This window comes from Eptatretus burgeri, chromosome 1, assembly GCF_056783735.1.
Source record: "Eptatretus burgeri isolate ZD-2024b chromosome 1, Ebu_testis_v1, whole genome shotgun sequence".
In the NCBI taxonomy this organism is placed as follows: domain Eukaryota; kingdom Metazoa; phylum Chordata; class Myxini; order Myxiniformes; family Myxinidae; genus Eptatretus; species Eptatretus burgeri.
In genome coordinates, this window is record NC_140961.1 from 135,515,657 (window position 1) to 135,538,437 (window position 22,781).

The window sequence follows — 22,781 nt, forward strand, 5'->3', positions numbered from 1 at the left end:
GTCCTGACAATAACACACTTTCTCATCCAGTGTGAAATACTGAGAGAATATGTCATGACGTTGTCTCTGTTTTGTTACCCGACAGTTCTCGTCCAACAACTTCCACCGTTTCAACCTGGATGTCAGTAATTCTGCTTTCGATTTGGTGAGTCCGAGGTCCCTGATAAGATCATTGAGCTCCGCTTGGTTAGGGAAATGCGGAATAGCCGGGGTATCATCTGCAACAAAGACATCGTCATGGGCATCTTCTGTTTCGCTGCTGGAACTTGTGCAAGCATCTTTCGTGATCACCGGAGGAGGGTTGGGAACTGGAATCTCCTCACAATGCATCACCGGATGAAGAGATGATGGCAGATTGGGGTCGTCGAACACATCCGTCTTCTTTCCCCTGCAGTGACACGTCACCACCACCATACAAAAGTAGCAGTTGTTTGAGTGATCTGTTGGTTCCCGCCAGATTCTTGGCACGCCAAACTTCAGTTTTCGTTTCTCCCCTCTGTACCACGACTCCAGAGTGGACCGACAGCTTCCGCAAACCACGTGTGGTGCCCAACTCTTGTCCTGGTCCCCTAATTGAACTCCAAAGTACGCCTTGTAAGCCGAACAGAAGAGGTTCCCTTCAATGATGGTGTACTTGACTGACTTGACATTCAGAAAGACTCCGCAGACATAGCAGAAGTTATCAGGATCATGCTTGCAGGAACCTCGAGCAGAAGTCATCATGAGACAATATCTTTTAATAAAATAACAAATATAATAAGACGAGTTGAAGGGAAAGCACGGAAACAAAATGTAACATATATCAAATGATTACTTGAATGAATCATATAAATCGTACTTGAATAACCTACTTGAAAAAAATCATATTTTTAAAAAAAATAATTTCAAAATATTTTCCAAATCACAAAACGATCAACTGTATGCTCTGTTTTACTTCTGATTAGCATATCCCTGTATGTTTCAACGCTGTTGTATCGTTTCATTAATGTTCAAATACATTTTTCTGCAATTTTCTGATGTGAATATACAATTTTTTGTTATTTTTTCAAAAAATCGGTGTCATTTCCTTAATAACTATTAGCGACATAAATATATGCTTTTTCTTCATTCTTACGACCTAATAAAAGATAAACAACCAAAAAATTCACTCAAACAAACTTTTTTTTTGTTACATTGTGATTATTGGGAGTAACCGGGGAGAGATACTTGGGAGTCATACACGTCTTGGGAGAGGAAAGTTTCTGTTAGGCAGATTATGTCTGGTTTGTCAGTGGCAACCTGTATGGAAAGATCTGTAAGGTTTGAGCGAAGGCCCCGGATATTTGAGGTCCATACTTTTAATGAAGAGGTAGGGGAGGAGGCTTTGGGTGCAGGGGGTGGGGGGAGGGGGAGGGTAGGACAAGGGACGAGGGGGGTGGAGGTAAGGAGGGTTGTTGAAAGTGTGGGGGTTGCAGAATAGCTTGGGGAGGGGGCCGAATGAGGAGGAGAAAAGGCTCTGTGGTGCTGGGGGAGAGGGGGGGACAAGAGACGAGGAAGAAGGCAGTTGAGGATTTGAGGAGGTGGAGTGAAGAGATGGAGTGGAGGGAGGAAGCTTGGTGGATGAGAGGGGGGGCAACTTTGAGAAGGATGAGTGAGGTGGGAGAAAGGTGAAGGGGGTAATTTTTGAGAGAGGTGAGAGGGAGGCTTGGAGGGAGAAAAGTGGGATGGTTGCTGTGTGGGGTGAGGGGGTGTGAGTTGGCACTGAAGTTGGAAAAAAAGAATGGTTGATGGAAAGCGAACATCCATGGCAAACTGTGGTTTTTTAAAAGTTTTAGGTCAGAGATGTGATTTAACACAAATCTTGATGGATGCAATGAAGGCGAGATTCAGTTCACCGACATGTGAACCAGAGATTCAGCTCCGGCTGAGTGCTGGGCATCTGGAGCAGCGGAGCTGTGCGTAGCAGGATGGGCTGTGTCGGTCTTGAGCGCCCTGTAACAGTGTGCATGTTGACCACAGACCTAAATCTAACCTATTGCATCTTTGCGGATGCGGATTAATTCCTGCTGGCTGAATGGTTGAGTTCACACGGAATCAACGCAAAGCTGCAAATGTGCCCCCAGCCAACAGAGCCAAGCTGACGCTAACCCTGGGCTCTCTGCCAAGGCCGAGCTCACCCTCCTCCTCCTCCTCGCAGCACAGCCGGGCACAGAACGGTCCATCTGTGAGTGGTGAACGCTGATTCTTCATCTTGCTGCGGTGATATGCAAATCGCCTTCAGAGCATGCTCATCACGCACACTGTTGGCTGGTCAGACTTCCCTTCATGAGCATCCGTACACCATCTGGAACCTTCATGCTTGCGTTGAAAGTGCAAGAAACTGACTTTGACACAACTCGTATCCTATCGAAGTGTTTTGTTGAAATGCATGAGAGACGGGAGTAAAGGCGGTGCTGGAGATAAGTTGCCTACCTAAGAGTTATGGGAGTTTTCAAAACTGCATTGAAACATACATGAGTGACTTTGGGGGAGTTTTAAAAGCATTGAACGTGGCATGTATTCCTGGAGGGAGTTTTGGAGTCATTGAGTGTTTCATTTAAACCATTGTGATGGAATGTTATGAAATTATTTTAGCACTTGGACAGAAGGGATTAATAAATTACATCTAACAATTAAGATTCATCAGATGTCTCTGTCTGTGTGTCTCTGTTTGCTTGTATTGTTTGCAAGGCCTGCTGGACTGACAACCACCAAATTTGGCACACGACCCAAGTCCGATCCGCTGATTGTCCTCAAGGTAGTTTCATCCACCACCTGAGTCTTTAAAGATCACTTCTCTGGATTTTTCATTATATGTGATCTCATTGGTTAATACATATTGTTACGAATTTGGAAGCTTACTACACACAATAGCCAGTTCCTATAAATCAGTTGTATCGGTAAGTACGTGTTTCTAGTTAGGGTCCCGTACCCTATGTCTAATGGGAATTAAGTGTACGTGCGCTGCGCAGTTATTTTATAGGTAGGATTTTACATCACTTTCACAACAACACTCTGCTCACGGTATTCTTCGTGTGCTTGCCGCCGAGCACGCGTGTGGGCAGAGGCTAACATAGGCATGGCGTCCCTCTTTGGCCAATCGGCAAGGAGCGGGCGTCTCACCCGCCCCGTCTCCCACTCGACACCATCGCCATTACGCACGTGGCCGGAGGTGAGGAGGTAGGCGGAGCTACAAACGCCTCCGATCGGGACTCCACCCAGAATGGTGGGAGTTGCCCCGCCTACCATGGGCCTGTCCAATGGGAGATGGCCAGGGAATCGCTCGATGGGTCCGACCAATCAGGAGGCGAGTGGCCAGGAGAAGAACCCCCTCCCTCCTGAAGTGAAGTGTGTGGTTGTCAGGACGAGCATAGAGAGATTGCGTCCTGTATGTCTCGAAGCGCGTCTGCTTGGGTTTGCGGCGGACTGCATCCCGCGCTTCGGAGGTGTCTCGTCTGGCACATTACAGTGAGCGGTCGACCATTTTCATCAAGGGAGATCACCTCGTCTCGCCTCCTCTGGGTTCGGCTGCCCTGGTCCGTGCTTTTGGCGACTGGCGCTCCGAGAAGGTGTGGACGACCAGCCGTCCTGACTCCCAGCCGAACTATCCTCCTTGGCTGGAGAGCCGAATGAAGACCCGGCGGGTCCATTTTCTTTTTTGGGTGTGTGTCTGTGTGTGGGCCCATCTATAAGTAGAACTGTGTAAGTGCTTTCTTTGCTCATTGTACATTGCATTTCTTTTTGTCGTGATAACTCTGCTCTTTGTGTGCTTCCCCTCCCCGATTATTGTAAAATAAATATCCCCTCTTGTTGAATGTACCAGCTCGTTTCTGTGCCTCTTTCATTGGCTTAGCACGGTGCGTGTTGGGAAATTGTGTATTTGGACCGAAGGGTCTTTGTAACCATCCGCTCGGGTTACGCACGGTTCGAGCACGGTAACGGCTCGTCCCGCTCGAGCTTCCTCGAGGGTGTGAATTCCCCGGAAGCTTTGCCGTGTGGATACTTAGGTATATTGAAGTTTGGCAATTGACCCTACCCCACGCGGTCGAATTATTGGCGATTCACGGTCCTGTAAGGGACCCGTGCCTTTCGGGGTTCTCCGAGAAGCATGATCTAGATTCCGGGTGTTCGCTGGAGCCGACTCTACTGCTCCACCTCACGGTCGTGCTTGCCGCCGACACCCGGCCCCACAACAATATCATGTGACATAACACGGCCAAAGGCCAGCACACCTAATTAGTCAAGCTGTGTCTTCCACCCATTTGCTCACTTCACAGCTGACCTGACTCCACGCACAATTGGAATCCAACTAAATAAATAATACATTCACCGTTTTCGTGCTGCGTTAAGTGGTGTACAGTACGTTCCGATTAGCAATCGCCTCGCCATGCCCGTCCCTTGAAGATGTACATACATTATACATATCTAATAAATAGGATTCATCCGATATCTGTTTGTCTGTCTGTTCATATTTTTTGCAAGAACTGCTGGACTGACAACCACCAAATTTGGCACACAGATGAAGTCCAACCTGGGGGTTGTTGTAATTGTATTTTCATCCACAACCTCAACCTTTAAAGACTTGCACACAATCAAGAAGCACAAGACTTTTTTTTTTTTTTTTTTTTTTTTTTTACATGCTTGAGAGAATACTTTCTGCATGATTGAGAGTTAAGATCCTGAAGACGCAAAGACCCTCAAGACCATTGAATTCTCCAAACACATTTGAGACATTTAATACCCCAAATACCCTTTGGATCCCAAAGACGGTTAAAATCCCTAAGACTCATGAAGACCTCCACAATTTAACATCAGGACCTTGTTCTAATGTTGTAACCTAAATTTGATCGCATTCTGACTGGTGGGTGTGGAGAAGAAAACTTTTGAAGAAATTTACTAAGTCGGTCATTTTGACCTATGTAAAGTCACTTGACCGGAACGAGCTTTGCAATCCCCGTTAGCAGTCAGGAGCAAAATGTTGCTGTCAAATTTCAGCCGGATCGGCTCAACAGTTTGGCCGGAGAAGTTAAAATGGAACACCGATGCAGCGCGATGACGATACCTTATCTGGAATTTTAATTCCAGATATGCTAAAAATGTATCAACATCGATGGATTATAAAAACATCATAAATTCAGCTGACTGATGAAACGGACTCGGAAGCTAACCTAGCTTTGCTCCACAATAATTTACTCAAACTCCAGATGCTGTAATTTCCTGATGAGTACTGTCACTGATGATCAATTATTACCTGCGCATTGCCCATACCCATATGGGATTCTAAATGTGGAAGGGATGAAGGCAGCAAAAATGCAAATGGCATCTTCTGTCATTGAGCTGGCAATCTGAGAGCAACAATTTGCATTTTTCCAACATCTGATGTTATTTAAACGCTTCAGTGGTGGTGAAGTGCTCAATTTGAAACTGTTCGATTATAAGTAGCCTTTTGTTGTGTAGGGTTCATCTATCGATAATTCCAGCAATCTCTGTGTGTGTGTGTCTGTGTCTGTCTGTCTGTCTGTCTGTCTGTCTGTCTGTGACCGCCGTTTCTCGACAACCGCTGGTCCGATCTAATTGAAACTTGCCTGGTATATTGCTGGGGACCTGAGTATGTGCCTTTTCAAGGTTTGATATAAATCGGACAAGTGGTTCCCAAGTTATGGCCATTTATTTACCAAACCAATGACAGGACACGTTGCTGCGTAGGCGTGGCCGATGGGGAAAGGGTGGCATTTAGTTACCAATGACAGGACACGTTGCTTGGTGTTTTGCACCCCACATGTATCTATCTTCGATCTATAATTCCAGCAATCTCTGTTTGTTTGCCTTTCAAAAGGTTTGAAATTAATCGGACAAGTGTTTCCCAAGTTATGGCCAAGTTAGAGCACGTTCCCCATTACGGGTTACAACGTACGGACTTCCGGATAGTGAAGACTTCATGTATTCTAATAATTTCTCGATTTCTTATCCGCATTTATAGATAAACACAATGCTCCAATCCAGTCGTCGTTTACGAGAGCGAAGGAACGGCCTGCGTTGTTGTTTGAAAGTTTTTTTTTTTTGCACGTATGGCCACGCACGTACGGGCATGCGAGAGTGAAGGAACTGCTTGTGTGGTTGTTGTTTCTGGTACGCGGTTTGAAAGTTTTTATTTTATTTTTTTGCACGTACGGGCACACGAGAGCAAAGGAATGGCCTGTGTGGTTGTTGTTTCTGGCACGCGGTTTGAAAGTTTTTTTATCTATTTATTTATTTATTTTTAATTATCATTATTTTTTTGCACATACGGCCACACACGTACGGGCACGCACTAGTAATAATAATTTGTATTGATGTCAAAGCTGGTGATCAATTGCAAAATAATCATGGGATTATTATTTGCTTTGATAAAACAATTGAATAAAAAAAAGTACTCCTGTTCCTCTTCCCTTCTCTTTTCTTCTTTTCAGCTCACCTGGATCGTAGTTCCAGGGAGCTTGTAGGATGGCACGTCTTCTGTCCTTCCTTCCATCCATAAACACTTGCAACTTCTTCTCAGAAACTGCACACACAATTTCAATGAAACATGACCACAACCTTCATCACCTGGGATGTAACAAAGTCTGCTCACACCATTTAAAATATCAGGGTTTAAGGGGGTTTACTGGGGTAGGGGGGGGGTGGTCCCCAAAATAGGTATTTGCCATAACATTGGTTCATTGGCACGTTTTGCTGATTCTGTTCCATGTTGACTTCCTCCTCAATATCATTATTCTACCAGGTGGGCATCCAGGGGTATTGCCCCTATTTTTATGCATGAATAGGTGTTCAGCTGCTCTGAATCCACCCCACTAAAATCATGTGCTTCCATTGCATGAAGCATCACAGATCAACCTTAGGCCTGGGGGTTAGTTCATGGCCCAATTGGAATGATCCCAGGTATGTATGTATGTTCAGTGAGTCTTTTATTTTTTAAAATTTAATTTATGCTCATTTGATCAAGGCTTTTTCACATTAATGAAAAAAAACAAAACAAAACCTCACACCTGGTGTGTAAAACCTCACCAGTTTTTGGTGAATGCATCGTCATTTTCATGTTGACACACTTTTATGGTGGCAAAAAGATTTTGTTTTTAAACTTCTCCCCAGAAATAAACTCTGCGAACACATGAAAGGATATTGCGCAGATGAAGGTGATTACCAAGAAAAGGAGTGATGTGATCATTGAGACTTAAAAACTTGATTTTGTGGCTCGAGGACAAGACAACAGAATCGGCGCATGTTGATGTTTATGTTGTGCACTGTTATGGGCATGAAGGTACATTCACTGTTTTGTGAGCTTTGTTGTTGTGTTATGTCTTGTCTCGTCTTGGTTTTGTTTTTCAATGCATTTCTTTACATGATCCTGAGTCAGAATCCTACGCTCCAGTCTAGGATTGTGTTCACCGCCACCTCCCTCCCTCTCCCCCCTCCCCCCCTTCTTGCTTGCTCTCTGGGTGGTGTTGTCTCCAAAACCTCCGTTTTAGCAGAATTTCGACAACCGAGTTTTAAGCATCCTAAGCGATCGCAAAAACTGAAGACAAAATTAAAATCGAAGTTAGCTACTACTACTGCAGCTACTGCTGATGTTAAATTAAAATGAGTATTTAAAAAAAAAAATTAGGGCGGATCCTGTTCCAAGTTTGGGTTCGGTTCCAGTCGCACGTGGTCTGTTATAGAGTGATTGTCTGACTTTCATTGAGAATATATTTTGCGAAACTTTCCCAAAACCCTTCATAATGAGTGGAATTGCGATATAAGGAGCAACAGTTAAGAAAAAGAAAAAAGAACAAGAAGAAATCTGTCCAGACCACTCTTCTTCCCTTTTTCAAACATTTGGAAATCCCATCAACTCTTTCAACAAGAAAAAGAACCTTGCCAGCAATGTATGAAACCAGCCAGATATCAGACGAAGAGGCAGAAAAAAAAGCTCTGCCTCACCGTGTCAGTAATCTCTCGAGTCGTCACCCAAACCTATCAGGCATCGACATGCATTACACACTACTATTTATGCTGCTTGGTACAGGATGCATTTTCGTGCAGTAATTTATTAAAATAAATCTCTATCTACAATCTACATACTTCATTTACTTACTACCTCTGCTATCGAAGGTGAAGGAGGTTATGTTGTCACCCCTTTTTGGCTGTCCGTCTGTTTGTGTGCAGGATATCTCAAAAAGTTGGGGATGGATCCGGATGAAATTTTGTGGACAGGTTGGGTGTGTGAGGAGGACGAACCGATTCGATTTCGGTGAAGATCCGTATCCGACTCCTAGAATTTTAAAAGTGATTCTTCACCATTGAGAGATAGTGCGAAACCGATATATAGCACGATATTTCAAAAAGTTGTGGATGGACTCCGATGAAACTTGGTGGACAGGTTGGGTGTGTGGCAAAGACTAATTGATTCGATTTTGGTGAAGAGGTAATATCCGGATCTGACGACGAGAGTTATTTAATTTTCCAAGTAGTTCTTCACCATTGAGAGATCGGGCCAAAAACGATGTATAGAAAGATATTTCAAAAATGTATTGGGCCAGATATGTTCTCATGGATCAGGCATTACGTGGTGGAGGTATGTGCTCGACCGAGTGCCCTTCAAGTTGGTTTCTCGTCTACAAAAGATCTGTAAATGAAAATTGCTTTTCCTTTTATTTTGATGAATAGATCCAAACACGGTGCGTTAGAGAGTTTTTCTTCATTTTGGTTCTGGTATCGGCTCGAGCATGCGTTAAATGCAAATGAAATGTGGGACCATGTAGGGGACATGTATTGCAAAGCAATTCTCGCTATTATTATTATTATTATTATTATTATTATTATTATTATTATGGTATATACATGTTGCACATCCGTCCCCTTACAGTTGTTGAATTATTTTATTACCTCTACCACCGAAAGTGGATGGAGGTTATGTTTTCACCCCTGTCTGTTTGTCTGTTGGGTGGTCGCTGGACTACCGTTATTCTCAGGTTTTCCGTCCGTCTGTCTGTATGTATGTAATGGACAGCTCTGGAGGCCAGAGGAGTCAACCGATTTTGATGAAACTAGACTGGTAGGTTCATACCAGGATCTAGTTCTATGCTTTTGAGCACCGTTGCTATGGATGCCACCGTTGCCGAGCAATGGGACTTTGAAATTTTTGAAAAAATCCGAAAAATATTTTGATATTTTTCTTTTCGAAAATAAAAAAAATCGCTTCCACGCTTTTATGTGCACTATAATCAACCTCTTTGTCAAAAGTTTTCAGCCCGATCCATCAAAAACTGTATGACTAGTATGCAATTATATAGCGACCAACCACGATTTCGTAAGTATATTGATGACTTCCGTTTCTGTTGTTTGTTTGTTTGTTTGTTTGTTTGTAGGCACGATAACTTGAGAACGGAAGAAGTTACCAATGTCAAATTACACCACGTGATTCAGGAGGGTGATGGCTAGTGCTGATTAGATTTTGGTCAAAATCGGTCAAAGGTCAAGAAGACCACAGTGAGGTCAAACATAATTCCATAAATTCATGTGGAGAAATGGAGTATTTTTGCTTCGATCGACATTACGAGTTCGTTTTAACTTCGATTTTAATTTTGTCTTCAGTTTTTGCGATCGCTTCGGACGCTTAAAACTCGGTTGTCGAAATTCTGGTAAAAATCGGATGTTTTGGAGACGTTTTAAGATTGTATAAAAAATATTTCACTCGATGCGTCACGGGTCGTCCCATGATGCAGTGCGCTCGAGCAGACGCGTCGATGAGTTACGTTAAGGTATTAATATAATTGCGTGGAGAAATGGAGATTTTTGCTTTGGTCGACGTTACGATTTTTGATGGTTTGATACAGAATCATCGTAGAAACTTCTAGTTGGCGTCGCTACCTTCTCGAGAGACAGCTTTTATTAGACGAGGTTAGAGGTCAAGTTCACGATTTCATAAGTACCAGTCTATGACTGCTTGTTTGTTTGTTTTTGTGTTTGTTTGTAGGCACGATAACTCGAGAACAGAAGAAGCTTCCAATGTGAAATTACACCACGTGATTCAGGAGGGTGATGGCTCGCGCTGATTAGATTTTGGTCAAAATCGGTCAAAGGTCAAGAAGGTCACAGTGAGGTCAAACATAATTCCATAAATTCATGTGGAGAAATGGAGTATTTTTGCTTCGATCGACATTACGAGTTCGTTTTAACTTCGATTTTAATTTTGTCTTCAGTTTTTGCGATCGCTTAGGATGCTTAAAACTCGGTTGTCGAAATTCTGCTAAAACGGAGGTTTTGGAGACATTTTAAGATTGTCCAAAAAATATTTCAATCGCCGCGTCACGGCTTGTCACGTGGTGCAGCGCGCTCGAGCAGAAGCGTCGGTGATCACGTAAAGCTTTTCTGTGTACGTGCTGATGGTGTTTTCGATAAAGATGGTGTTTAAAAGTCATTTTTTTATCCCAATAAAGGTTATCGTCGGATGATGTAAAGATTGTTGGTGGATGGCCGAATATTACGGTTTTGTGACTTTGATAAAATAATATTAAATAATTGCGTGGAGAAATGGAGATTTTTGCTTCGGTCGACGTTACGATTTTTGATGGTTTGTTGCAGAATCATCGTAGAAACTTCTGGTTTGCGTCGCTACCTTCTCTAGAGACAGCTTTTATTAGACGAGGTGGGAGGTCAAGTTGACGATTTCATAAGTACCAGTCTATGACTGCTTATTTGTCTGTTTGTCTGCCTGTGAACAGGATATCTCAAGAAGTTGTTGATGGATTCGGCTGAAACTTGGTGGACAGGTTGGGTTTGTGAGAAGGACGTATCGATTTGATTTTGGTGAATATCTGAATCCAGATACGAGATTTTTATTTTTTATTTTCGAAGTGATTCTTTGCTATTGAGAAATGGGGTCAAAAACGATATATAGCATGATATTTCAAAAGAAATTTGGACGAGTTGGTTAGGTGACAATAACAAGTCTATTTGATGGTTCAGGTCCGGATCCAAACGCAGCCTATCAGTGGGAGACAAAACGTAAACTGTTCAACCTGGCGGAGGTATGTGCTCTACCGAGTACCGTTCTAGTTAGCCGGCGCTCGTGAAGTGAAAAGCGGGGTTAAGCAATCGGTCACGTACAGATGTACGTATCTGCATTTTGTTATCGGCGTACATCGAAAATCATGCATAGGACAAAATTGAAACTTTACCACGTGTTACCACTGAGTGTACATCAACTTTTCAATATTAGTGTCATTGTAATCGCTTCACCCTACATCCTGCTTGTGAAAAAGCGAAGAAGAGGAATGCGTACAATTTTGCATTTTAACGATCTCGCGATTTATGCTTCTGTGATATATTTTGGCATCTTTATCAGCCTTGGTTGTTATGAAAACACTCGAGAATGAGAATACAAGTTACTTCGTAAAGGATTCTGAACGCACTCGATAGCAGACTTTTTACCGTCCAACGTGTACACATTTACCTCGAGTTTAGATCGATGCAATTACAAATTCTCCAGACTATGCGATGTAAGTATTCTATGAATACCATGTAGTTTTATTTTAGAACTTGTAGCACCAACACATACTTATTTTTTTGATTGTTGAGACTTCACAAGCCACAGCACCCAGTTTGAGAACCTGCAATTTGAGACGCGGTATGCTTTAATATGCGATACTTTCCTGCCGGCACTTATTCAAACGGTAGTTTTAGTTGCATCCGTCCCTGTTGGAAATCAAATCCAAACTAAACGGTTCAGCGGTGAAACACTTCCTGGTAAACTATCCTGCAGTCTCAAATGCTCTAAGTGTTCAGTCCATGTTTCACTAACTTTTGATGTTTGTTTTTCACCAGGATCAGTTGGATAATGTGGAGAGGCACACACAGTGGGGGATGGAGTTTGTGGAACGCTGCTGCAAGTTTATACGTGAGCGCAGTGAGATCGAGATTCATTATGCCAAACAATTGCGGTGGGTCTTTGGATTTAGTTTTTTTTGTTTTTGGTTTGTTAGTTTTCATTTGAAATGAGCTTTTTATTTTATGTTTTTAGATCCTCGTGGAGGATCTCTAAGTCTTACTCCCGTTGTTGTTCTTCATCTTCTTCTTGTGGACTTGTTTGTTTCACAGCTGACAGTTTTCATCGAAACTTCCTGAAACTTGGCATAGAAATGTAAAAATACCCTGCGCAGACAGTAACCATCTCCGATTTTGAACATTCCTCCGAGAAAAAAAGTTATGACGTCAAAAATATCTCCGCTAATGGAAATCGCCGAAAAAATTATCTCTGAAACTAGGCAAGCTTTTTGAATTCTGTATGCGGGAATTGAACAGGGCATTAGCAGAGATGAATTACCGCACATATGATACATCACTATGACGTCATATCAATTTTTATGACGTCATTCCTATTTTTTTGACTTTTTGTTTCACAACCCAGAGTTTTCATCGGATATTCATGAAACTTGCCATGTATATGCAGGCAGTAACCATCTCTGATTTTAGAAATTCTTCCGAGAAAAAAAAGTTGACGTCATAATATCGCTGCTAATGGAAATCGCCGATACCATTATCTCCGGAACTAGGCAAGCTGTTTGAATTTTGTTTGCGGGAATCAAGCCGGACATTAGCACAGATAATTTATCGCAAATCTGATACATCACAATGACATCATATTCGTTTTTATGACGTCATCATTAAGAGGACGAGGATCTTGGCTCATTTGAGCTTGTTAATTTATTGTTCTATGATTCCGTGTTCCTATTTTTGGTAACAAAATGATTTTGTGCCCCAACAAGCAGGCAGCTGAATAAGAAATACCAAGGCAAGGGCAAGTCGGTCAATGAGATGCAGTGAGTATTACCCATCATGCTTTCTGGTTCTTTTTCATGACTGACATCTTTATTTCCATTTCTGTTGCTCCTCAAATTGCACTGATCCCGTGGCGATTTATGAAGGCAACCTAAATGAGTGGTGGTGGGATGCTTCGTGGATACCTCGAGTCTTCACGAGTTTGTTGAAACGCGTTCGTTATCAGGACTGCAACGATCCCAATATAATCCCCCAGTTATTATCTGACGTACTGAAACGGTTTATGCCGGAAGGACGGCTGGGACGAACATGCATGCGAGCCTTCGGAAATAAATGCAAACTTTATTTTGGTACAAGACAAATGAATATGGAAATCCCACAGACACATTTCAATGATGAACACAACACTTCAACAAATAGTGAAATTAAACTCTCTCCCCCTCGGTTTGTTTGCCTCCCTCCCCCATCCCTCCTTGTCTGTCTGTCTCTCCCCCCACCCTCTGTGTCTGTCCATCCCCATCCTTCCCTCCATCATGGGTGGCCGTGTGGGAGGGTAGAGCTTCAACTTCTTGAGGGAAGAGAGTCAGGAGAATGAGGACAAATATTATTCGGCTGAGGCTGAGTGAAGCGAGGTTAATATAAGGCAGTTTATGCCAAATATGAAACGCCACACAACTCATGCCTACAGAAAACAGACCTTTTGGAACCCCCGGCCGCATTTTCCATCCAGTCGTCATGGGACTTTGTTAAAAATTCTCCAAGGATTGGAGCTCCCATGTTGAATGTTTCGTGTCGATCGCTCAAGTGGTTGCAGAGAAAATGAATTTCAAATCGAATAAAGGTGAATAAGTGAATGCCATGTTGTGGATGTTGATTACTAGTTATTAGTCCCCCACCAGTTTCATCAGAGGGGACTATAGGTTTGCTGTCTGCCCGTCCTTCCGTCCGCCCGTCTGTCCCACTTGCGGTTTTCAGACTTTTTTCCCCAATACCCTTTAACATATTCAACTGAAACTTGGTACATGGCTTTATTATGATAAGATACAGAACAAGTTTGAGTTTCACCGTGTTTCGTCCATTTTTTTCAGTTATGCCCCTTTTCGACTTTGAAAATGTCACGTCGGTGGGGGACATGTATTGCAAAGCAATTTTCGCTCTTCTTCTTCTTCTTCTTCTTATTATTATTATCATTGATGGGTAGGTAGAGCATGCTGTGGCGTGGATAGTGACGTGCAATTCAATCATCCAGCCTACAAAGGGACACCTTTACCTTTATTGGACACTAAAGGTTACAACGCCATCTCCCAGCAGCACACAAACACAGAACGACTTATCCCTATCCACAGGTCCTTAATGCAGGGAAGAAGAGTTTTTACCACTCAGCCCGAATTGGGCTAAGGGGTATTGTCGTCACAGGCGTTGTCCGGGCGTCTGTCAACTTTTGGTTCCTGTCAATTTCTAGGAGAACGCCTTGTCCGATTAAATCCATTTTTGCAGGGTATGTTGGGGTTGAGTAGAGGAAGGTTCCTTTCGAAAATGGGCGTGCTGCGATTTTCAGTGTGGCCGCCACGGCAGTCGTCTTGAAATTGGTTTTCGGCAATTTCGAGAACGGCTTGGCTTGTCCGATTAAATGCATTTTTGCAGTGTGTGTGTGTTGGAGTTGAGTAGAGGAAGCTTCCTTTCGATATTCAGCCCAATCCAATATGGCGGCTCGAGCAGCCATCTTGAATTTGGTTTCCGGACAATAACTTGAGAACGGCTTCACACATTGATTTTATTCTGGCGAGGTATAATGGGGTTTTGTAGAGGAAGGTTCCTTTCCAAAATGGGCATGCTGCGATTTTCAATGTGACCGCCACGGCAGCCATCTTGAAATTGGTTTCCGTCAATTTCGAGGAGAACGCCTTGTCCAATTAAATCCATTTTTGCTGGGTGTGTTGGGGTTGAGTAGGGGAAGGTTCCTTTCGAAAACGGGCGTGCTGCGATTTTCAATATGGCCACCATCTTGAAATTGGTTTGCGTCAAGGGGCTGAGGGGTTACGCCCACTTTGCGGTGCTATTTTTAAAATATGCAAACATTATTGGGGTGTATAGCCTACCTTGTAATACCTGACCCTACCCCCTCTCCCCCACCCACAAATGTAACGATAAGAGGTGTGGTTGGTGAGTTAAAACGATGCCGTATTGCAATTTCCATCGTAAACAGTACAGCATGGTGTTGTGTTACATTTATCATGGTGTCATCTCTGGTCTCTTTCATATCATTGATGGCTGATGTGCAGAGTAAATGCACTGGCTACTGTGGTGACAGGCACTAATGATGTAAAGTGTTGCATTTGTATAGTTTCACCTCATTTGTGCTGAAGTTAATATTCGGCTTTGTCTTCGTATTTTTCATTTGATGATTTTTCCTTATTAGTCCCCTACCGGTTTCACCGGAGGGGACGAAAGGTTTGCTGTCTGTCTGTCCCACCTGTGGTTTTTCAGCCTTTTTGCCCCATATCCTTTAACATGTTGAACTGAAACTTGATATATGGTTTTATTATGCTAAGTTACCCAACTTTGAGTTTCAGGGTGTTTCATCCATTTTTAAGCAGTGAAGCCACTTCAATATTTTATTATGTCGATCGGTCCGTTTGTCTGTCAAAAATGAAGACAAACCTTTCTAACACATGGTGTTTCTACAAAAAATGAACCCCTTTGTCCTTTGAAAACACTTAAAGACCCATTGGACCCAGAGGATCCAAAAGACCCCTAAAATCCTTCAGATCCTTTAAGACTCTTATAAATGGATGAGGTGTGTGTGTGTGTGTGTGTGTGTGTATGTGTATGTATGTGTATGTGTATGTGTATGTGTGTGATTTTCTTTCAGCCCTTTTTTGGACTTTGAAAATATCACTAAGGTAGAGGACATGTATTGCAAAGCAATTCTCTCTCTTGTTTCCTTTGTCTCGCATTACATTGGCCCTTTTTCAGCACCTTCCCATTTGTGTACATTACACTCTCGTGGACTTGCTGCTGGGCATAAGTGAAGCAGTTAACGTTGGGGTTGGCATTGCATTTGACATGAGGTTAGCCTTATTACCTCCTCCGCAGAAGTTGTGTTTTCACGTCTGTCTGTCTGTTTGTCTTTGAATACGATATCCCATTGTCGACATATTCAGACAATATTTGGTGGACAGGTTGGGTGTGTGACATGGACGAAATGATTACATTTTGGTGAAGATGCTGATCCAGATACGGCTACTAGAATTTTTAAAGTGAATCTTCATCATTGAGAGAGATGATCGACAAAAATAATATTTATCACGATATCTCAAAAAGTTGTGGACAGATTCGGATGAAACTTGGTGGACAGGTTGCGTGTGTGAAGAGGAAGAATTGATTAGATTTTGATGAAGATCTAGATATGAGAATTTAAAAAGTAATTTTCAGGGGTTCTTAGCCATTAAGAGTTGGGGCAAAAAACGATATATCGCATGATATTTCATAAAGTTGTGACAAGCTATGACAAAACTAGGTGAATGAGTTTGGTCGGTGATGAGAACAACCTGATTCAATTTTGGTTTAGGTCTGGATCCAGGTCCAGCCTATCGGTGAGATACAAAACACAAACTGTTCAGCCTGGTGGAGGTATGCGCTCTATCGAGTGTCTTTAACGTTGAAATTAACCTGAATACTATGCTGTGCAATAACAATGGCCAACAAGTCATTTTCATCAGATACAATTATAGTTTGGCTTGATAGATCTGGGGAAGCTGATTCTAAAACTGTTTTTGGACTAAATTCATACTATTTTGATTTGGGTATTCTTATTATCAACAGTCAATTCTAATGCTCTCAAGTCTCAACCTTATATATTGTTGTTTTAGAAATGGATTTTTTTTCAATGCACTTCCTGATTGATGTAAGGACTTGGCCCTAATTTTGGTTCTCAAGGTTAATATTTGATATGTTTGTGGGAGGCCTTGGTCAACGCTGTGACTAAAATGGGCGCAGGTTCTCGGTGGTGTGTGCATTCCATACTGGCCTACAGAGTATGAACACTATGGCAGAGAAGCACGAAGCTCTGAGTGATGAGCTGGTAGGAAACGTGGTTGCTACCTTGGCTCAACACAATGCTGAACTCAAACAGAAACGCAAGGAGGTAGGGAGCGGGAAGGGTATCGGGAGGTGGAATGGTGTGACTGAAGATGTGGACTTCACTGTATAAAGTGAATTTTATGTTGGTGTTGGTTAACTGGAAAACTTTAAAAACAAACTTCCAAAAAAAATTATCATTATTTTTAATTATTTCCTCTTCCATGTCTGTTCCATGAAATAGCACATTATGGAGGGAAGAAAATCTCAACAATATTTGGACAGCGCTTTTGAACAGATGGAGAAGGTGAGGATGAGTGTATGTGTGCGCATGTGCATTTAAACCCGGAGCACGTTATAAAAGAGTTGATCACTAAAACTAACTTTACTTTGCCAGCTCTTCTCTACTATAGCCTTTGGTCAGCAAAATAAGTTGTGTATGTATTATCATGGTATTGTTCACCGATAAAATGGATTGGATTTAGAGTTTGGAATTTGATTAAATCTGTTTTTTCACGATTAAACAGAATGATATGAATCTGAGATGAGTTTACTACCTGCTGTGGTTCGCTGTTCGTAAATTTACTTGATGGTTTACACAGTGCATCAAACTTTAACAAAAGCATCTCACCAGGACACCGTTTGATAACGACACTGCTCGTGTCAACACGAAGTGCATACTCCATCAGATGTTGACAGTCAGATGAAACTTTCATAATGTGATGTAATTCCCAATTGGCACAATGAAGCAATTTATTGATTGGTATCACAGCACACTGCTCACTTTTGATCAGCCGTTCAAAAATAGACAAGTGGTACATTTGCACCATTTTGATAGCTGTATGTATCTGATTTTGCTTGTGCCATTCCCTTGCGAAGATTTCCCCCTAAATTTTCCTCTTGCTTCATATCTTCCTTTCCTTGGTTCCTGAATATTCCTACATCCACCTGCCCACCTCTTAAACTGTCCTTCTCTTCTCTTTCTTTCTCAACATAGGTCTGCCACATCGAGTATGGGCTTTTATGGTATCTCTTCTACTTTTCATTGTCAATACACCTCTGCTTGTTCAGCATCTTCTTTGCTTATTTAACACAATTTTATGATATCAGTTGTGGTTTTTATGATATCAGACAACAGACAGTTGTCTGTCCTCAGAGACTATACACCATCCACTAGGAAAGCACAAACAGTCTTTACTTTGGTTTTCAGCATACAGGTAATTTGAACTCGAACCTGTTTCTCCATAAAATAAGATGGGCCAAGTGATTATTTGACGGACAACCGGCTATGATTAAAATACTTGAGTTGAAAGTTGCTTGTCGTAGGTGTTTACCATCCACTCCAAAATTATTCTGTGTGTTCAGCACCATATTGATGTGACAAGTAAAATTTTAGGGCTGACTGCATTCTTGGATGCTTGAGGAATTCTGTGAAAGGAAAGCCTTTTTTTTAATAAACGCAATGTTTTCATAGCCTCCAATAACCAACTATTTGACAGTTTCATTAAAGCAATTGTTTTAGAATTGCAATCCGTACAGGCTTCATCGCCATCCTATAATAGACTGATAAGCACAAGTAATTGTGTACGGATAAAAACAAAACAAAAGAAGACTTCCGTTGCATCCAATATGTTGTAATAATAACAAGTTTTACCATTTTCTTTTCAATTTAATCTTTTTCCAAGGTTGTTGTTGTTGTTGTTGATGATTCAATTGACTGCTGCTTTATTTGGGCAGTTCAACAATGTTTCGTACATTCGGTAGAACTTCAAACTATTGAGACTCCACGTTCCATTTTTAGCTCGCCTGTTCGAACAACAGAGAGCTATAGCGATACCCCTGGCGTGAGCGTCAGTGCGAGCGTGAAAATGTTAAAGTTTTGGTGCGTTATTTTTTTCCTTTCTAATGTTTTTATCTACCACACTTTTTTATACGCCCGACATATATATATATATATATATATATATATATATATATATATATATATATATATATATATATATATATATATATATATATATATATATATATATATATATATATATATATATATATATATATATATATATATATATATATATCAGGGCATATGATGTGATACCGGTCGTTCGTCCGTCTGTCTGCACTCTAACTCCCAAAGTTTTCAACTTTCACGTTTCATATTTGGTACATAGGTACAGACTGTGGAGACGGTGTGTTGCGACATACGTTCGTCATCTAAAGTGGTTGCCATGGCAACTGGGATGCTGTTTTCCATGTCGTAGCATAATTCTGTATATACCTTCTTGTTCGGGCGTATATTGTGCTCACTTGCGCTCTTGTTACCGATTACAATATACATATATTGCTTTAAAATTATTTGGATCAGACTTCACTGCAATGCTTTATAAAAAATATTAATTATTAGACTAGTCTTTTAAAACGATAAATGTATAAACAGGCGAGCGTTGGGTGGCTTTGACACCAACTCTGTTTTTTTTTTTTTTGTCCTGGATTTAACTTGATGTTAACCGGTGTCTGTTTTTGTTGAATTGTGCAAGCGATCAAGAAAGTGACAGTTTTTTTTTTTTTTCAAACTTAACCTGTGTTTTAATGGACTGGAATTTAAAAAAAAAGCAAATCCCCAATAATGGAAGTTGTTCTTCACTTTATATAGTAAAGTGAGATATTTATTTGGGGTTGGGAAATCATGTGTACCAATTATACGATTGTTTATGACTTGAGATTATTGTTTTTTAAATTTTATTTAAATTATTGCTGTGTTGGCTTTGATGGGGGAGGGGTTAATTTGCTGAATTAAATTGGTAATTTGGTTCAGAATTGTTGAAATGTACCGGTTGTGAACAAAACAAATGGAAACACCAAGGTAAATTCACTTAATAGGGCTTTGGGCCACCAAATGTGGCCAATACAGCCTGTATGCGCCATGGCATAGAATCCACCAGCATCTGGAATTCTGCAGGAAGTATGCGGCACCATTCTTCCACGAGAAAGTCGATCAACTCACACCTGTTTGGAGGTGAAAAACGCTGTCTCGTGTGTCATTCCAGAATATATCATAAATGTTTGATTGGGTTCAGATCTGATGACTGTGAAGGCCATGACTTAGGGATAATGTCAATGTCGTGCTTATCAGATCATTTGGTGGCCACACGTGCTTTGTGGATGAGGGCATTGGGGGGGTCTCTTCTTGCAGCCATATCAGCCATAATTAGAGGCAACCAGGCCTGTGTAGCATTTTTATACATCACCCTCAGCATACTGGGATGTGATTTGCTTAAGTAACACATGAGCCACACCTGTGTGGAAGCCGTTGCTTGGTGTCCCTCATTTACCCAGGTGTTTCCATTTTTTGTCCGCTACCTGTATGTTGAGCATGGTCATAAAAGTTGACTTAACAATGAAACTTGAAATTGTACTTGGAACATGATAGGGTTCACAGAACCAATGTGATTGTGGAAAATATTGCTGAAGACTTTTTTTTTTCTTTCTCCTGAATTCCATGCAAAGGAATATATAATAGTGTTGAAGGCAGTTGAGAGAGAATGTATGTGCCAATGTCGTGCAGCTTTTGTTCAGAAATTTCAGTTTGTGACCCTTTTATGCTTTGCTCACACTTACGATCTTGTTGGCAAAACCTCAGGCAAGGCGCCGATGGGAACGTGAGATGCGGGAGGCTGAGCGGGCTGTGGTAAACCATCACCGACTCAACAAAGATGATAATGCCTCCAAATCTGACATTGAAAAGGTATAAATGTGTCACGTACGGCTCAAAGAAAACGCACAAGCACAAACAATTTAAAGTTGTTCAAAAAAGACAAATTTCAGCATTTTGACCAAAGATTTGCATTCATCAAGAATTGCTGGACTTTCTGAGTCTTTATTTTTTTTTGGGGGGGGGTGGGTTAGTGGGGAGGAAGTTCTGATGTTCTGCCCCTTCATTACAATATATAGTATGAGGTTATTATAGCAGTGCGATGAGTCACTATTGCCATAAAGAAGTCACTACTCCAGAATGGTATGCTACTTTGACAGCTTTCAACCAAGGTAGAACTTATGAACTTGACCAGGGTATGGTACACAATGACCCACTCTTTTCAAAAGGTATTGTGAGATCTTCAGGCAAAGGAAAAATAGTTTCGCAAGGAATCCCATGTCTTTAAGTTGTTGCATCATTACCTCCGCCACCAAAGGTGGATGAAGGTTATGTTTTCACCCCTGTCTGGTTGTCCGTTTTGTTTGTCTGTGAGCAGGATATCTCAAAAAGTTATGGACTGAATTTGACGATACTTGGTGGACAGGTTCGGTGTGTGACGACAAATTTCTCAGGTTTGGGTAAAGATCCAAATACGACTACTCAAATTTAAGTGATCGAGAGATTGAGCCAAAAATCGGTATGCAGCACGATATCTCAAAAAGCTATGGACGGATTATGACAACTTGGTGGATGATTTGGGTCGACGACAAGAACAAGTCAATTAGATTTTGGATAAGATCTGGATGCACATCTAGCCTATTGGTGAGATACAAAATGTAAACTGTTCTGCCTGGCAGAGGCAAAAGCTCCACCAAGTACCATTCTATGTTTTTTTGCTATTTTCACTAATATCCTACAGAAGTGCTCATTAGAGCACAAACCCTTGCCCCACTGTGCTGAATACTATTGTTAAGCTTATCTTAAAATATTTTCCAAAAACAAAGAATAACAGTTCTCATAGCCCCATCAATGATTTAAAAACAAACCAACCAGAATTGGACTTTTTTTCCAGGTGGGTTCACAACAACTCTTTCATTACAAATAGCCCACTGATTTGGTGGTAACAGCATTATATATTTGCCATTTAAATTTCATTAACTAATAACTCAGTAGTTAACTAGTAACCAGGTTTACTATTCAACACCCTGTATATGCTTCAAAAATGAAAATAAACTACTTGACCAAATCCAACAAAATTTTGCATGTTGCCTAAAGGTACCATATCTGGGGGAGGGAGTTCAGGGTCGGGGAAGACCCCAATTAGCTCTCTATGTAAATGTGTATCGTATAGCGCCACCTGGTGGTAGCTGCTGTTACAAATCATAATTTTTACAGGGTGTCCCAACCAAAAGCGGTGTCATGATCTGTGTGTAAGCTGGCTGTGCTTTTAACAATTGAATTTCCATTTGTAAAGTACAGTTCAACAATTGCAGCATATTTTTGATCTGTCCATCTATTCATGGTAAATCTCTGGAGTTGGAGCATCAATCTGGAATAAAAAAAAAAAAAAAAAATCTCAGTTGGGCATTAGCATTTACAAAATAATCAAAATCGTGACGCCACTCTTGGGACATCCTGTGTCACATGAAAATGGGGAAAGTAGAAAACTGCCCACATATCAAAAGAAAAGAAAATACCTCTAAGCAAAATTTTCCTCTTTGTGACTGAGGACGTGCGAGCAAATGGGGCAGCGGCTTAATGTCCACATGAAGGACAGCATTTGATGCAATAAAATGCAACTGCTTATTGGAATTGCTGACTGCTCTTAAATATTACTGATGTCTTTTGGGTTATTAAGTAACACTTGGGTTACTACTCACTTCTTACTATTACTCATATGGGCTTGTTCTCACTTATTGGACTAGTGAGGGGAAAATGTTTTTGTCTCAGTTACCTTGAGTAACACTTCTTCTGGCATCGAGAAAGAGGTTGTGGGACCACAGACCGTTTCCGTAGACATAATCCCACTTGCTCCTGGGAACTGCGAATAGGTCTCTCTAACTTCGGCCGTGTTTCCCCGGGGCCGTGTGGACTCGGTAGACAGGATCCCACTTGCTCCCGGGGTCCACAAAAATATCCCGGTGGCCCGGGTATGATCCACATATGGTGTCCCATCTGTTTTTGGAGT

General features: G+C 41.5%; 1 protein-coding gene across 4 annotated transcripts in view; it reads left to right on the forward strand.

Annotated features, from left to right (window-relative positions):
- Window positions 1-22,781, forward strand: part of LOC147035503 (formin-binding protein 1-like) — a 103,987-nt gene that overhangs the window by 18,741 nt on the left and 62,465 nt on the right. For 2 of the 4 annotated variants that reach the window (XM_085899508.1, XM_085899499.1), the window contains 5 exons: window positions 11,863-11,978; window positions 12,807-12,857; window positions 16,816-16,963; window positions 17,141-17,203; window positions 20,540-20,644. In XM_085899508.1, the coding sequence (XP_085755634.1) occupies window positions 11,863-11,978; window positions 12,807-12,857; window positions 16,816-16,963; window positions 17,141-17,203; window positions 20,540-20,644 (483 nt within the window). Of the gene's footprint in view, window positions 1-7,171; window positions 7,316-10,760; window positions 10,846-11,862; window positions 11,979-12,806; window positions 12,858-16,815; window positions 16,964-17,140; window positions 17,204-20,539; window positions 20,645-22,781 lie in introns of those variants that run through there. The other 2 variants (XM_085899515.1, XM_085899492.1) reach the window with 2 other exon arrangements.